The sequence below is a fragment of the Solanum tuberosum genome, unplaced genomic scaffold, assembly GCF_000226075.1.
Source record: "Solanum tuberosum cultivar DM 1-3 516 R44 unplaced genomic scaffold, SolTub_3.0 scf00080, whole genome shotgun sequence".
Taxonomy (NCBI): domain Eukaryota; kingdom Viridiplantae; phylum Streptophyta; class Magnoliopsida; order Solanales; family Solanaceae; genus Solanum; species Solanum tuberosum.
The window spans coordinates 1,631,948-1,650,781 of NW_006239007.1; the positions used below are offsets into that span (position 1 = coordinate 1,631,948).

The 18,834-nt window shown below is 35.2% G+C and overlaps 1 protein-coding gene across 2 annotated transcripts in view; it reads left to right on the plus strand.

Moving 5' to 3' along the window:
* The window catches only part of LOC102588780 (uncharacterized), a 24,608-nt gene extending 13,124 nt beyond the window's left edge, over positions 1 to 11,484 (plus strand). The window contains exons 6-9 of one of the 2 annotated variants that reach the window (XM_006346617.2): positions 1,570 to 1,651; positions 8,850 to 8,905; positions 10,970 to 11,033; positions 11,138 to 11,484. In XM_006346617.2, the coding sequence (XP_006346679.1) occupies positions 1,570 to 1,651; positions 8,850 to 8,905; positions 10,970 to 11,033; positions 11,138 to 11,201 (266 nt within the window). In that variant the 3' untranslated portion in view covers positions 11,202 to 11,484. Of the gene's footprint in view, positions 1 to 1,569; positions 1,652 to 8,849; positions 8,906 to 9,886; positions 10,106 to 10,969; positions 11,034 to 11,137 lie in introns of those variants that run through there. The other variant, XM_006346618.2, reaches the window with a different exon arrangement.
* The last annotated feature ends 7,350 nt before the right edge of the window (positions 11,485 to 18,834 follow it).

Consider the following 18,834-nt stretch of genomic DNA (forward strand, 5'->3'; position numbering starts at 1 on the left):
TTATATTAGAAAGATTTATAGCATGTTTGACCAAGCTTCTAAAATTGGCTTATTTTGGAAAGTGTTTTTTCTTTGAAAAGTACTTTTGGTGAAAAACAGTTTCTGTTTGGCTAATCAATTATTCAATTTAGAAAACACTTTCGAGCAACAAGTAGTGTTGGCCAAACTTTTAAAAAGTCTTTTTATGTCTATTTTTAAAAAAAAAAGTACTTTTGGGGAGAAACCACTTTTTGAAGCTTCTCAAAAACACTTTTTTCTTATCCTAAAAGCTTGCCCAACATCTCAACTCTGAAAAAAAGCATATTTGGCTTTGAAGAAGCTTGGTCCAGCCGGGTATCAGGGTCCTTATGGTTGTGTAATTAGAAATATGAATTACTTTCCTTTCCTTGTTAAGATTACTTGTGAATACTATTTAAACCCCAACATGTTTGAGGGAATAATCAAGTAATTCATTCCCGATATCTCTTCTTTTCTTCATTCTTTTACATGGTGTCAGAGCTGCAAAATATATTGCTTCAAATCCTTTGTTTTATTAAAGAACGAAGATTGTCATTTTATAAAACAAAAGATCGAATCGAGGTGCACTGTGACAGGTTTCGTCAACTCAAATGACGAGTTAGCATATACAACAACAATTATTAGATATCTTACAGAATTACTTCATGGCTCCAGAATTGAGTATGTTTTGGCAAACTAGGAGCATACGATATGTAAGCTCTAACTTTCAGGAGTGTTAATAATGAGCAAATTATTCATATGACATGAATGGGCAAGTTTTAGAATCCTTATAATTGTGTATATAGACATAGGAATTAGGAAGTACTTTCTTCCCTTTTTTGGAGTACTTGCACACTTCTTTTTCTTTTTTTGGGATTACTCGTAAATACTACTCCCTCCGTCCCATTTTATATGATGTACTTTGATTTGACACAAACTTTAAGAAAAATGGAAAGACTTTTAAAACTTGTGGTCCAAAATGAATGATAGAAATTTGTGTGGTTGTAAATCATTTCATTAAGGGTAAAAAAGACATTTTATAGGCAAATTGTTACTTAAAATAGAAATGTGTCATTCTTTTTGGGACTGACTAAAAAGGAAAGTAAGTCATATAAATTGGGACAGAGGGAGTATATAAACACCAACATATTTGGTTGGGGGAATAATCAAGTAATTTATTCTCACATCACTATCTTTTCACTTTTGTTTTGTCCTAGTCATGAGCCATTTATTTCGAGAATCTTTGTTGACCAAAATGGAAACCTTTTGCCTAAATAAGAACATATCAACTTATGTCCAAGAGAACTGAAAAGTTGCTTGTTTTTCCCCCCAATTTCTCACATAAGGATACTGAATGCAAGATGAAGAACTTCTCCTCTAGTGGCCTTCAACTAGTTAATAGGCTGAGGACACGCTAAAGAACTTCCATCTTCACTTCCTCATATTCTCTTTTATTGGTTGATTGCTTTATCATGATGTTCTAGCAAACTTGGTGTGCTAAACATTCTATTTTCTCCTTGTCAATGATTTAATTTTTACTGATATAATAAGATCTGATGTATTTGTGGACAGATATTGAACTTCATCCTGATATAGGCAAACACTTTTGGGATCCTCAACACTGGCCAAAGCACGTGCTTGCTAGATATACATGGTAACTTTCTCTTAAATTAATCTTCCTAGCATAGCTTACCTTTTTGGCAACAAGTGTGAATAGCCTCTTGATAAACTGGATGATTCTACCCTGTGATTGTTTGACAAGTATTGGAGGAATTTCTTACATCCTATTATTACTCAACAATAAGTAATATAAATGTATAGTAGGTAAATTAACGCCCCAGGTCGTGAAAGAATCGTCATGTCCTGGAAGATAGATTGTTGCAAGCTATACTTGGTATTTAGGTGTCTACTTTAAAGAGGAGCATTAACTAAGGTAATAAAAACCCTACTAAACTATAGCTTATATGTACTTATATACAATATCCAACTAGATACAATATTTGATAAAACTATCTCCTCAATTTTGGAGTATAGATGTTACTCATGCCCAACTTGATACAAAGATATTCAACTACATTCCCATTTAAGGCCTTTGTAAATATATCACTCAATTGTTCTCCTGTCTTAACGTAGCCAGTGGAGACCAGATTCTCCTGAATTTTCTCGCGGATAAAGTAACACACAACTTCAATATATTTAGTTCTTTCGTGATACACTAAATTAAAAGAATGTATAGAGCAGCTTGGTTATTACACCAATTTTTGTTCGTGATAAATGTTTCAAACTAACTTCATCTAAAAGGTGATATATCCACATTTTTCACATGTGGACTTAGCCATAGCTTTGTACTTGGATTTCGCACTTGATTGAAGTACAACACTTTGCTTCTTACTCCTCCGTAATACCAGGTTCCTTCCAACAAAGACACAATAGTCTGTAGTGGGTCTTCTATCAATTCTGGATCCAGCCCAACCGAAATTTGCAAAACAAACACGAGTATCACCGTGATTGCTATACAATTTGCCAAGTCCCAAAGCTACTTTTAAGTAACATAGAATCTATTCCAAAGCTTTCCAATGTTTGATCATAGGTGAGGTCATGAATTGACTAACAACACTTGCTACAAAAGCAATATTAGCTCGAGTCATAGTTGAGATTATCCACCCCATAAGGCTAAGCAAATCTTTTAGCCACAGGTCTTTCCTTGCCACAAAGCCATCCAGATTAACTTTGATTGCGAAGACCCACTTGTACATCCCATTGCTTTTCTCCTTTGGGTAAATCCACCAAATTCCATGTGTGATTTTCATCTAAAGCATGTATCCCAAGCATAGCATTATACCATCCAGGATGTTTCAAGGCTTCCTTCATTGTTTTAGACTTTAAGGTGCAAAGATAGAATCTAGAGAGGGATCATAGAACTAAATGTAGGAGATAAGTGGTCCTAAGAAATACAATCAATAATAGAATATGTGGATTTGCACTAACTTGTACTTTGCGAAGAGAAAGAGAGAGGTAAAGATTTTCTTAAGGAGGATTCAATGATGAAAGAATTGATGTAGGACATGTATCAATAGTCGGTTCATGCTAATAGGAGATGTAAATACCACATAAGTTGACACCAAATATCTGTCAAGTGATAGAGAGTAACAATGATGTCCCTTCTAAAGACGGGAATAGCCCAAGAAAACACACTTCAAGGCCGTTGGGTCCAACTTCGTAATAGATAGTCAGTCATCTCGAACATAACATGTGTTTCCTAACTCCCTTGGCTCCACAACAAATAATGACTTGTTTGAAAGGAGAACATTGTAAGAGAATCCAAAGCAAGCATGCCAGATGGCATGCAATTAATCAGAAAACAAGTTGTAGAAACTATGTCAGCCCGAAACTGTTTAGGAGCTTTCGTTTGGAACAATATTCCTGAGTTGTCTCAAATAGATGACTATTCTTCCTCTCCATAACTCCATTTTCATAACACTCCATTTTGAGAGGCTATATCAACATGAGACGGTGGATAATCCCATTCTCAATGGCTTGTAGCCTTGTACTCATTAGTGTTATCACTTCTTAGTAGGCGTTTGGACATGCAATATCATCTCATGATTTCAAATCATGAGATGAAATCCCGAATTTTCCTAAAAGCTTGATTTGAGAATTTCATATCCTGATTTCACATTTTTCAAATATAAAAATTGACCCACAATTTTATATTTTGTAAAAAAAATCCACTATTTTATATCTACATAATTTCTTGCAAGAATACCAAAAGAATGATGAAATATTCACGAATATTAACATGAAGATCTAGTTATTAATGATATTGACCAACAAACAACTTATATTAAAGGGTAGTACATTACAATTCATGTCATTTTATTGTTTTATTGAATTAAAGTTCAATCAATAAATGTTGTTAATGAAGTGTTCAATGGTGTGGCCTAGTGGTTAATGAAGTGGTTGAGAGCCATGAGGTCTTAGGTTCAATTTCCAACAGTGACAAAAAATGCCAATTGATTCTTTTCATTTGTCCTTGCCTTGGTGGATAGAGTTACATGTTACCTGTTGCTAGTGGGAGGTGGTAGGTATCCCGTGGAATTAGTCGAGGTCTGCGAAAGATGGAAAAGTATAAATTTTTGCTTAGTCGGTAAGATTATATAAATTATTGGGGTAATTTTGATAGTTTTCACAACTTATGGGATTTTTATATTTATGAGCAAAAAATACATCTTAAAAAATCCAAATTGCATGTCCAAACAAATCTTCAACTTCATCTTATATGATTTCATCTCACATGGCCAAATAGGCCCTTAGTATGCGCACAATAGTATTAAATTAGATTTTAACTTTGTACAAAAGCCACAAATGGAAAAATACTTCAGATTGGTTCCTTATAAAGTAAACTCACCTCATCCAAAAAAAAAAATCATCCATAAAGGTAGCAAATTCTTCTGCCTACCTTTGGACACAATAGGACATAGTTCCAAAACATCATAATCAACTAACTCAAAAATAAACTCAACTTGTTTGTAACCCTTGTGCTTAACAAGCTACTATGATGTTTTGCAAATTTTCACAATTCACAATCCAATGAAGAAACAACATGAAACTGAGGACAAAGTTTCTTCAACTAGGAGAGAAGGATGCTCTAACAGACAATGTGCTTCAAATGGAGATGTGACACTAGATCAAGTAACCAATCGGGGCACCCATTCAATAAGGATGTAGATACCATCAGATACATCATACATGTCCTTGACCAATAATTTTCTTTGTCATATAAGATCTTGAAGAAAACAATAGTCGGAAAAAAAAAATACAAAAGAATTTTGCAAACTCATCTACCAAAACGAGAACACCATCATTCTTATTTCTTCCTCCCTTTTTCTCAAATCATTTTCTCAATCTGAAAAAAAAGAACTTCTCGCAACAGAATGAGAATATCAAAAACTTCACCAAAGAGTACCCCTAACACAGATAAAAGTATCAGCCGTGGGAGAAAGACCCAGCAAAATTTCACAGGGATATGACCAATCAGTAAATCAGAGAATATTACCCAAAGGAAAAACAAAAGTCCACTCTAACACGTCAGATAAGTAGTCAGACCCAAAGAACTTCCAATTGAGCACAACACTCAAACATCTGAGGAACAGAAAGAAAAAATGAAGCAAAAGGAATGATCTAACCAGGTCTGATCGAGCAAAAATAGGGACAGCTGGGGTTGGTTGGTCAGAGAACCTCCACAGCTTGGGCAGAAACGAAGAGGCAAACTCAGGAATGAAACAAAGACCGAAAAAATGCCGAGTCGAACACCACCATGCACCGTCAGACAGATTGCTGCCGCAAAAATTCTGCTGGTGCGTGAGCCTCACGCATATCTACTCCAGCCACCGGAGTGTTGGTTGTTGTAAGTTGTTGGTTGGTGCTTCATCCTGGTTTGGTAGGGACAGTCACCATCCACATCTCAATCACCAGAGATGAAGCAGCAGTACCACTTCCAGCGAAGGCACATTTTTTTGAGAATTGGTAAACATTGTATTCTTCAGCATTAAGGATATGCTAGGGACCTTTAGAAAATAAGAAAAGAACAAAAAGCAAAATACTTACAAGGATCCTAATGAATTCTAAAAGTTGATCTGAATCCTCTAATCCTATCTCTTTACACAAAAAATATAGAGATACAATGCAATTCCATTTAACCTTGTGAATGGAATTGGATATATCTTCAAAATTCCTACTATTCCTCTCCTTCCAAATTGTCCACCAAATGCAATGTGGAATCGAATTCCACCAGGTCTTCTGTCTCTTGCTACCTCCTCTCCTGATCCAACAACTAAGTAAATCAGTTGTATGTTCGGGCATAGTCCATTTCACTTCTAAAAAGTTGAGAAACATGGACCATATTTGTGCTGTGAAAGTACAATGTAAGAATACGTGACTGTTAGTTTCCCCTGTCTTCCCAGTGAAGGCACATTTCCAACTCCGTCGAGATATTAATCTCACTTTCGACGACGCTCTGATGCCATGGTCGTATATTCCATAACTCAACAATAATTGGTATAATTACCTGTTGAGAGAATTCTGACTAAGGTAATAGAATCTTATTAATCTCTACAAAACCGCAACCTATAAATGTACCTGTTAATATATGGCACCTGTGTCTAACTCAACCCCAAAAGCTAGCTCATGAGGAGAGATTTGTCCAAGTCCATATAAGGTGACCAAGTTCTCATCCCTTTACCGATATGAAACTTCTTAACACTCCCCCGCATGCCCAGACCTCAACTGGAGTGTGAACACTTCTAAATGGGGCCCCAACATCGATGAACAATAAATTGGGATGGGTCTGGCTCTAATACCATGTTAAGATGTGGCATCTGGACCTAACTCGTCCCCAAAAGCTAGCTCATGAGGAGAGGTTTGTCCAAGTCCATATAAGGAGACCAAATTCCCATCCCTCTACCAATGTGGGACTTCTTAGCAATACTTATATACATTATCTGATTAGATACAATATTCTGAATCACCCACAACACTGAAAGTAGGTTCTATTTAGGATTTTCTCTTTATAGGAAAATTACTCATCTGTTGGATGATCAGTTTGTCATTTCTGTGGACCTTAAGAATGTGATTTTTCATATGCTCCCTTAAAAAAATTGAATATTTTTTATTAGTCCATTATAGTTGTAGCTTGGATAGTTGGTGTGTAAAGCAGGAGGATGGAAACGGTGGTTAGTGGATGATTTAGAAACTAACAGCATGGTTGCAGTACACAGGTGGTGAAAGCGAGAGCCTACTGACATGGGGAAATTAACAGTGTCGTATGTCGGGAATAATAGATTAGTCTCCATTATTCTTCTTTCTGGACCTTATTGTCAAAGGTGTTCTGCAGTTTGGTGCAGTCAGAGATTATCCAGGTTCAGTTGGAGGTTGTGGTCCTAATTAGAGCATTGCAGTTCAGAATGCAATGAGCGCTACTTCGGAACTCCGATTTGATGGCTTCATTCAATGTATTGAACTAGATCTAAGAAGGTTCAACCTTACCATTTCTCAAAAAAAGGTTCAACAGAATCATCCATGGTTCTTTCTGCAACAAAGCGTCCTGGGCCACTAAAATGGCAGAGAATAATATAATTTTCATCAAAAACAATGTACTACTACTACTACTACCTTTTTTTTTTTTTTTGAAATAGTTAACTTTGTATTCACACAAAAGAACTCATCAAAATCGATGAGGTGGGATTTACAAACCCCCAGGGGGTGCCATCATACTCAAATCCAAAAAGACAACTAAATTTACAATTGGCTTTTAAACTCCACAAGGCTATCTACTTCCCCCACTAAATTTTGCTTACACCAAAAATACAAAAGACTAAGACATCTCATCTTGATCTCGTGTGGGCTGCTAACCTTTCCTTCATAACATCTCCCATTCCTTTCCTTCCATAGTGCCCACCATATGCAAGCAGGGATATTTTTCCACCAGTCTTCTTTTGATCCTCTCTTTCCGATTCCTTGCCAGTGTGTTAGGACCTCAAAAGTGGTTCTGGGCATTGTCCAGTTAACCCCGAGTATACAAACGAACATGTTCCACAGATCTGTAGCTATCTTGCAATGCAGAAACAAATGACCATTTACTTCAGTCTTCTGTCCGCACATGTAGCACTTTGAACAGATCTGTATACCTCTTCTTTGTAGCACTTCGTGGGTGAGACAAGCTCTTCTAATTACCAACCAAGTGAAACATGCAACTTTTAAAGGAACCTTAATTTTCCAGATTAATTTCCAGGGCCAAACTGTTGTCAAAAGATGATTGGTATTCCTCTCCCAATAACATGACTTAACTGTAAAAACCCCTCTGCTATGCAGTTTTCAAACTGGTTTGTCAGGCTCTGTGTCAGTGCCTGGGAATATACTACTACCTCACAATGGGAATATAAATAAGACACTTATAATTTACAGGGATTTTGATACAATGTTATCAAAAGCGAAAAGCGCAAAAAGGCTCAAAGGTCCGTGGGGGCTTTAAGCGCAAAGCGCAAATAAAGCGTGGGCTTTGATGAAAAAGGCGCAAGGGAGAAAAAATAACAAATATATATGTTTAGTCCAAGACTAATAATTATAAACATGACAAATATATGACCAAAGAAATTGAATTTTTTTTATGATAAAGTGAAATATCAATTGTTTAGTGTCACTTCTTCATAAGAGGCTCATTGGCAAGGAAAAGTTTGTCTTAGAACTTTGATGACGACACTGAAGCGCACATAAAGCAAGGCGAAGCTCTCAACACGTTTTGAGCCTCGCTTCAGAGCTTAAGCACGCTTAAAACGCGCCTTTGATAACAATGTTTTGATATCGAATACACTGATTGAGTCTCCTAATCTGACGAGAATGTGCTAAATTTTACTTTGGGTGCTTCCTGTTCTTGTGTCACTACCTTTCTTTTGGTGGGTTGCGTCTGTAAAAGTTTGTTTTTAACAAATGCATAAACCACACGGAAATGCTCCTTCCTTTACAGCAGAGATCAAACTGTGGTTGTCTTGCTTTTGCTACTAAAGCTTCCTTTTATTATGTTGTTTGAAAGATGATGATATGAGCAACTGTGATAGGACAATGTTTTGGCTTAATTAACAGCTTCTTTTTATGCTAAGAAACTTTGGATTATTGGTGTTGATTGCATCATTATCTGTATTACATAGTTAATAATCCCTTTGGCAACTTCTCTAGCTAATAAGTCAACTTATTTGATCTTTTAAATTTCTGCGAACAATTTATCTTTCAACTTTCGGTTTTACTTTTTCTTTATTCTGATTATATTTTTGCTGACAATAAGTTTTCATTAATTTAAGGGAAGAGCAGTCGGAGATAGATGTGGCGTCGGGATTTTATGTTCTCTTTGGGTCAGGTAAATTCATGCTAAGCTGAAGGGCTTCTCTTTTTTTTTTTTCCTGATAAAGTAAGCTAAAGGGCTTCTCTGAATTTCATAAGCTTCAATTTAATTCTATTGAATGTAGCACTGTGTCAATTCTTGTTTTGTTACTAGCATTATGTTTCCTGACTTAATTGGTCAGACATCATTCTCTTTTGGGAACCAAGATTTGTATGTACTAGCTGTTAATCTTTAATGAGGTATATAGAAGTTAATAGCACTTTTATTTATCAAAAACAAAAGAAGTTAATAACATCTTTTATATGTTCAATGGGCTATGGTCTAATGCATATGGGCTTGAAGTTAGATTCGTCATCACTAAAAATCCTTAGGATACTGTTATGGGTATGAGTGTTAATATGACAGTCAATTACGACGCCACGTAAGTATACATTTCTACAATTAATTGAAGTTACTAGATTAAAGCTATAGTAATTCCTTATTAAAAAAGCTAAAATAATTAATTATTTGTAAAACACTTGATATTTTATACATAACTAACTCGTATGATAGAAAAGTGTTCTAGGACTTTATGTGAATATGTATATATATATGACATAAACTAAAAATCAAACCAAATACCCAATCAACAATATTTCTTGGCCATAGGTGTAGTCAAAGCACTCAAGTTAGGTTGACTAGATCCAGTGCAGATTCCACGTAGGTAGTCAAAGCATTCATTAATCTGGTTTCGCTTTTAATATTTTAGAAGTTCGATCTATGGTTCTGCTTATGGTTTTAGAGTCTTGGTATTTCGGTTAAACCGAAACACCAAACTAGTTTATTATATAATTATATATTTTATATGTTATGACTTATGAGCCCAAACCAGCAAAGCCTAATATCTAATCCCAATTTTCCAGTTTGTGCTACTGTTGTTAATTGTTACATTTGTTTGCCTTGGCAGAACATGTTGGCCTTTAGCTTCTTTTTTAGTCCATTCCGGTTGTAATGCAGGTTTCAGAAGTTTGGAGATAATTAGTTTGCATAAAAGAAGTGGAGGCTAGACTTGAGCATAATGAAATCTTCTGGAAGAACTAGAAAAGAGCAATATGACTAATATGTTCCTTGGAAACAAAATTTTAAGAATTGAAGGACATTACAAATAGAAATGTAGATGTTACTCATATGAACCTTTGTTCTTTAGAGTATTTTTATATGAATTTAACTTGAATACATTGTTTAGTCACTTAAAAGTCAAATAGCCCATTGGTAAGCAGAAAATAGCCTAGCATCAGGTCCATACCGAGAATTGAACTGAAACAGAACGAGGAGAATCGACCGAACCGAACTTACTTCGGTATATGCCATTGAGAAACTGAAAACTGAAATACTTAACCGAAGTACCGAGTGCCCACTCCTACACCCACACCCATTTTCAGTGCACTCAAGCTATGTTGACCCGTCAGATCAACACTGAAGCGGCAATAATTTTGAAGGATATGAGCAACAAAGGTCTAATGTATATTTAGGGAATATTCAGTTGACACCTCAATACTTTATTATAACAGCAATTCTTCCAGTTAGGTTGTTATCCTATTTAATTAATAAGCAACTTTCACATATAGCAAACATAAAAATTATATTTGTATGTTATAACTATAGTTTGCATAATTGCGCTCCGTAACAAATTTTATGTTTGCTATAGAGCTTTTGATTTGTATAATTCGCTATAAACATCCAATTTTATTTAAATTGTTCAGTATTGTATAAATTCATTTTACATTGTAATTTGTATAATAAGATCTGTATTTGTATAATTATAAGTGTATAGGATGAAAATATATGTATTTGTATTTGTATATACACTCTTCTCTCGCTTTATACATACACAAATGCATTTTATATCGAAATGTATAAAATGACTAATTATATACCGAAAATAGCTAATTGTATACCGAATCAGGTGGCAAAAAAAGGGGATGTTTGCTGCGAATTACAATTAAAATAAACTATGGCTATGACATTTAATTTGAATTAATAGTTTACTAATTCATATAATTTTCCCTTTAATTAATGTATTGCTATGGATGCATGTAGGGGTTGTGCTTTCCTTCATCCTGGCTGTCTACACTTTGCAGTCGTCTCGAGATAAGTTGGAAAAGTATTCTCCTCTTCCTCTTAATAGCTGCTGTCTTTCTGTATCCACAAGGTAGTAGTGTTAATTGTTGGAGGCAGGCTTGGTATAACTTGTGTGTTTCCTTGCAGGTTTGTAAGGGAGACTGTTGCTGAGACCAGCATCCCTGGCGTAGTAGTGGCAAAAGTTGAATGATAGAAGTTTTAGTTATAGACAAGTAACATTCCGATTTGAGTTAGACGATGGAAGGATTAGGTGTACAAGTTTACGGCATTTGTTAGGGGAAAATTATATAGAAGATAGATTCTGGAAGTAATAGAAGCTGCTGCTTGAGTTTCCCTTAGCTGTCTGTATTTGTTTTTCCATCAGCCTTTTGCTTTCCAGATTTCTGATACACGTTTGTTTAGTCACCAAAAGGGTGGCAGAAAAGCATTTGTTATATTTAAGTCTATTTTCTATTATTTTTTTCTTCATTTTTGAATGAGTTGCCAAATGCCAAACCTCGTAAGTGTGATGTACTTGCGATTTATATTTCTAATAAAGTAGAATATCTCTATGAAGTATCTAAAAAGAAGGATATCTCTACATGGAATAAGGAGGTATTTGGGAAGTTGGAAGAACAAAGAAGCCAGGCTTTGAATGACCTCACTCTTCTAGAACAATCTTCTAAAGACACATTTACAAACAACAATTAGCAAAGATTGAGGAGGTTTCATGGAGACAAAAGGCAACGTGTCTATGGCTTAAACATTCAGAGTGTAGCTAATGCTAATAGAAGGTACAACTGTATTGATAAGCCAAAAATAGAGGAGCACATAATTGAGAACAAAAGAGAGATCAAGGAAATTTTGGACTTGTATCAACATCTGTATATAGAAAATTAACCATGGAGACAAATGTCAATCAACTAGATTTGAGAATTTAGCTAGAATCTCTGAAGCAGAAAATACTTGAATGGAAAGGGAGTTTGAAGAGGAAGAAATCTTCTCAGTTATTAGCATCGGAGTTGGATGGATTCACTATGGCCTTTGGAGATTATCAAGTATCAGATCATCAAAGCTTTGAAACACTATCATCAACATTGTTCCATGGTCAAATTTGCCAATGCCGCTTTCATATCCTTTATTCTTAAAAAGAAGGGGCAATTGAACTTGAAGACTACAGACCAATCAACATTATTAACAGCATTTACAAGAGAGCATCAACGCTTTTGGCAAACAAGCTCAAAACAGTGATTGAGAAATTGGTGACTGGAAGTCAAAATGCATTTGGAAGAGAAAAAAAATATTACAGGCAGCCATCATTGCTAATGAGGCTCTAAATTGGAAATGAAGAGTAGAGAATCAAGATTGCTAATGAAGCTAGAAATTGAGAAGACTTTCAACAAATAAGTTGGCCATACTTATTGTAAGGGGTTCGATCTTTGAAAACTAATTAGTTCACTGATTTAACCCACTTCAGCTGCCAACAACCTTGTCGACGTCAGCCTTCCAACACTTAGTCAAATTTAAGATTGTTTTGGTTTTAACTCAAAATATAGACAACAACGTTTTGAGACTAACACTTGCACATTTTTTAGGCAACATAAAACAGTAGGCAACAACATAGAAGATAACCAAGCAATCTAGGAAAAGAGAATAAGACAATCAATTTTACGGAAAACACAATTTCCAACTCATATTAATTAAAGTGAATACAAGAACACTTAGATTTGTACCAGCCTTGGCACTAGGGGTGTACAAAACCGAACCAAACCGCAAACCGAGTCAACCCAAAAAAAAAAACCCGACTAGTAGGTTTGGTTTGACTTGGTTTGGTTTTGAAAAAAAAAAACCCCGGACTATATTTGGGTTGGTTTGGTTTTAACTAAAAAAACCAACCCGAGACCAAACCAACCCGACATTATATATATAATTTTAAAATTTTATTTTATACATAAAAATATTTACTTTGATATAATTTTTAAATATTTATTATACTTTTTCATAGTTTTTATCTTTTAATATATTATTTCAAGTTTGAAACTTAGAATTATGAATGGGCCAATAAAGATTATAGTCCACAGATGTTGGTAATTATAATAAATCTTAAATCAAAATCAAATTAATACTCATGCCAAAAAAAAATCAATTCAACACTAAGAATGACAAAAATATTGAATATTTGTTCTTTAGTTTTACATTGATTTAGACAATTAAAAATACATAATCTAATTTTAATTTCCTTTAATATTTAGTCATGTAACTAATACTTATTAAACTTAATTTTAGCATGATTTAGTACTTTTAAATTATGATCATTTTCATTATGACTTGTTAATTTGCAATATTTGTTTTACGCGATTTCATTATTATTATTTTTGTTGGATAATTTAGTGTCATTAATCATATCATATTGTGTTATATTTTTAAGAAACATCTTAAATAGTTGTATTTTGGTAGGACTAAAGAAATATTTGAAATACAAGTAAATTATATGTTTGTATGAATACTTTACCGGAAAAAACCGAAAAACCCAAAAAAACCCAAAAAAATCCGAGGTTGAAAAACCCGAGTTTTATTGGTTTGGTTTGGTTTATAAATTTAAAAATCTGACACAAATGGTTTGGTTTGATATTTGAAAAACCCGAACCAACCCGGTCATGTACACCCGTACTTGGCACTATAAGATCTGATTAGTCACTCTATTTAGTATTCCTTAATACTTAAAACAACTAACCCGAAATTTCACCATAAGGCAACTTGCACATTTATAATTCTATGTGCAGCCAACTACCGACATATGGTGTAAAAGGAAGGAAACACGTGTTGGCCTTAGCCTGATCCTATCCTATGTAGTTGATAACCCACAACTACTTGGGATATTAAAAATAATTCAGACAAGGTGCCGAAACCAAGCCTGCACTTTTTGTAACCGTCAGTTATGTGCTTTGTAACCGCCAGACAGATTTGGCTTTGCTTGTCTCTTGATTGAGCTGCACACATGCATACCACAACCTCACTTAGTCTTTTCAGTCTTGCATTGCTCCCACTCAATGTTGCCACGCCAATGTCCAAAACCATGTCATTTCTTTATCCCACGTTGGCATCAATGCCCTTTGCCCTTGTCATATATTTGAATATTAATGTCATGCCCACATGACATTGCTAAGCCTTTACCTTGTCAAGTCCTCACCAAGTTGCCCTGCTTTCAAGTCCTTGGTCCTCACTTGCCACTTCGGAATCGGGCCTTGGTGCCATTACGCACACCTTAGCTTTGTCAACAGTCTGTCGCCAACTTAGCCTTGCATGTTTGTCTCATTGCCTTATGCAAGTGACAAGGTCAACATGCTTTAAAACCTTGTCCATGCTTCTATTTAACTGAGTGACTTAGATCAGGGATCTAACAGACCACCCCCACCAGTTCGATTCATTGCCCTCGATGAAAAAATTGAGATACAATAACATCCTTTTTGGCTAATAAAACACTTACAGGATTAATATACACTACTGTTTCTTTTTATGGTTCGGTATCACCAGTCTCAGCTAACAAACAATTGACAATCTTTGTCCATTTTGAATAGTTCCTTGCCATGTATGGTCCATCACAAATGAAACATCCATTAAACTTAGCTTTTTCTTTGCCTTTGGACGGTCCAGCCTCTTAGTTTTCCTTATCCTTGTCCTTGTCCTTAACATTAGGATCGTTTTCCTTTCTCTATCAATCCTTCATTCTGTCTTTTCCTTTAGACTTAGAAGAAACAAAAGAATTTTCTGCATCATCTCGTCCCAAATGAAAATCTGCGAAGGCATCTGTCGCCACAATTGCACTAGGAAGATCTTTAATGCTTTGCCTTCAAAGTTCATTATGTGCCATTTTTGTAATCCATAAAGGAAATTATGCAACTTATCCTCCTCGGACATGTTGTTAATATCCAGAATTAAAGAAGAAAATTCTTTGACATAGTCTCTAATAGATCTGGTCTGCCTTAGTGTCTTCAAATGGTCCCTAGCAATCCAGCCTGCATTGCGAGGGAAGAATTGATCCTTCAACTCTTTTTTCAAAAGTTCCCACGAATCAATCTTAGGATGCTCAACACTCACTTGTTCAACCATTCTTGTACACCACCACAATTTTGCATCATCTACTAGATATATAGTAGTGATTGAAACCCTGTCTTCATCACGTACATGGGCTGCAATGAAATACCGTTCCATATCCCATAAGAAGTTTTTGAGTTTCTTGGCACTCCTTGTGCCCCCAAATGCCTTCGGCTCAGGAATTTTCACCTTAGAAGACTCCCCACGAGTTGGTCTAGAAGCAGTAATAGCCAAACGCAAGATGGACAGTTCGACGTAAAGGATTTCTTTTTCCTTCAACACTTTGTCAACTTCAATTCGAAGGGCTTCATTATCCTTCATCACGCCGTCAATTTTTAATGACGTTGCCTCACGAAAATTCAGGCTCTCCGTTAGTTGCTCTTCGATGTCAGCCCGATATAAATTCATTTTTGAACGAAATTTTTCAAATTCAGTTTTCATTCCATAGAACTACATGATCAGATCCACTAAGTTTGGGTCATCAAGCTGGTCATCAGTCATGCCAATAAAAGCTTCAATTCCACGTACATGTTCACGTAATTCAACATTCGTCACCATCTTTCGATTCCTAGAAATACGACGCTCTGATACCAATTGTAAGGGGTTTGATCTTTGAACACTAATTAGTTATTTAACCCACTTTGGAAGCCAACAACCCTGTTGACGTCAACCTTCCAATACTTAGTCAAATTTAGGATTGTTTGGGTTTTAACTCGAAATATATACAACAACATTTTGAGACTAACAGTTGGACATTTTTTTAGGAAGCATAAAATAGTAGGCACCAATATAGAAGATAACCAAGAAATTTAGGAAAAGAGAATAAGGCAATCAGCTTTACGGAAAACTCAATTCTCAACTCATATTAATTAAAGTGAATACAAGAACACTTAGATTTGTACCAGACTTGGCACTATAAGATCACCCTAGAATTTATACTTAGATTAGTCACTCTATTTAGTATTCCCCAATACTTAGAACAACCAACCCAAAATTCCACCATAAGACATCCTACATATTTATAATTTTATGTGCAGCCAACTATCGACAAGTGGCTTAAAAGAACGAAAACACAAGTTTGCCTTAGCCTGATCCTATCCTATACAGTTGACAACCCACAACTACTTGGGATATTCAAAATAATTCAAAGAAGGTGCTAAAACCAAGCCTCAGCCGAAATAGGATAATGCTACACTTTTTGTAACCGTCAGTCATGTGCTTTGTAACCATCAGACAAATTTGACTTTTCATGTTTTCAAGTCGAGCAGCACACATGCATACCACAACCTTACTTAGTCTTTTCAACCTTGTACTGCTCCCACTCAATGTTGCCACGCCAATGTACAAAACCATGCTCTTTGCGTTACAACATTAGCTTTGCTTGTCGTTTGCCCTTTTCATATCTTTGAATATCAATGCCATGCCCACATGACATTGTTAAGCCTTCACCTCGTCAAGTCCTCACCATGTTGCCTTGCCTTCAAGTTCTCGATCCTCACTTGCCACTTCGGAATCAGGCCTTGGTGCCATTACGCACACCTTAGCTTTGTCAACAGTTTGTTGTCAACTTAGCTTGGCATGTTTGTTTCCCTGGCTTATGAAAGTGACAAGGTCAACATGCTTTAAAACCTTGTCTGTGCTTCCATTTAACTGAGTGACTTAGATTAGGGGTCTAACACTTACTTACTATCCTGAGGTAAATTGGGATTGATAATAGATGGATAAAATGGCTAAAATTCAACATCACTATAGTTAAGTACTTTATATTAGTGAATAGGGCACATGTGGGTTGCTTCCCTCCCTAAAGAGGCATTAGACAAGGGATATTATTTCACCATTCTTATTCATCTAAGTAATAGGATGCCTCAACAAAATGATTCAGAAATCAAGTTCTTTGCATTGGATTGAGACGTTTAAGATAGAAAGATACTTGGGATCTTAGGCTAATGTGTTACATTTGCTCTAAGCAGATGGCACATTGGTTTTATGTGGTGCTGAAAGATCACAAATATACAGCCGAATTGTGTTTTTTTTATGCTATTTCAGATTTACACATGAATATGTTAAAGAGCACTATCTACTTGGTCAATGAAGTTTTAAATCTGAAAGAGCATATCAGGGGCTGTAATATTGGTTCGTTTCCTTCCACATACTCGAGTCTTACTTTGGATGCTCAGTATAAATCCACTTAAATTTGGTTCAAGGTTATTGAAAAGTTTGAGAAGAGGTTGGTAACATGGAAAAAAAATAAAATCTCTCCTTAGGTGGTAGAGTAACACTTATCAATAGTGTTCTAGACAACTTATCTACTTATTGCATGGCCTTGTTCCCAATGTCAACTGAGGAGAACAGATTGACAGGATAAGAAAGAATTACCTCTAGGAAGGTGACATAGAGGAACACAAATTTCATCTCACCAAATGAAGAAGATCACACAACCAAATTACCAAGGAGGTTTTGGCATTAAGAACCTTGCAGGTCACAACAAAAGTATGATGATGAAGTGGTCATAGAAATACAACTTGGGAGAGGTGGGGCTCTGAAAAGATGTTATCACAGCTAAGCATAGAAGACTGAATCAATGGTTCACTGATATTACTACACTTCCTTATGGAATGGGATTGTGGAAATGTATTAGGATGTTGTGAGGCACATTTGGTTAGAATACTCACTTTGAATTGGACAATGATTTACTCCTAAAATTTTATATAGACAAATCGTTTGGCAATACACTATTTAGAAGGATTTTCCAGATCTGTTCAGAATTGCTTAAGATCACAATTTTGTTATTGTTGTTAATAGGGAAGGGAACAACTGGTATATGATATTTAGAAGGAATATGTATGTTTCTGAAGTGAATGATCTGGTAGATCTTTTTGCTAGATTACGACATTATCAAATTAATTTTCAGGAAGTTGATATGCTTAAATGAGGACATCAAAAAAGAGTTTATACAATCAAAGAAAAGTATCAACAATTGTGCTCTACAAACTCCAAGATAGCTAACTAGCTCTGTAAAATCATCTGGAGGACCAATCTACCTCCTAAGGTTGCTTGTTTTACATGTACAACTCTATATAAGGTATGTCTCGCCCAAGACAACATAAAGAAAAGCAAAATTTAGTTCCCAAATAGATGATATATGTGCAAAAGAGAGATCAAAGCCACAAATACCTTCTTCTTCATTATGAGGTGGCCTCAAAATTATGGTAAAATCAGCTTAGGGTGGTCAGTCGGACGCCCTTCGTCAAAAAATTCTAATATATATTGAAAGTTATATGAAGTATATATATACTAACTTAAAAGCATGAACTCTCAAACTTGAATGTTAAATTATTGTTATACCCCCAATTAAAAATAATCAATTTATTTTATATATTGATTTAATTAATTGTATTATATTAAAAGTACATATCATTTCACATTAAGGGTGTGTTTGGTATGAAGGAAAATGTTTTTTCTTGAAAACAAGTAGATTTTTGACTTATTTTCTCATGTATGGTTGGTGAGTAGAAAATATTTTCCGGAAAAGATTTTTCATGTTTGGTTTATGAATGAAAAAATGTTTTTGAGAAATATCTTTTATTTTTACAAGAGTAGAAAATAATTTTTGAAATTAAAAATATTTTTTAAAAACAAACTTAAATTTTTTTCGGGATGGGGGGGTGCCGGGGGTGATCGAGGTTAGGGGTGAAAATATAAAAATTTGAAGTTGAAAATATTTTTTAAAAACAAACTTAAATTTTTTT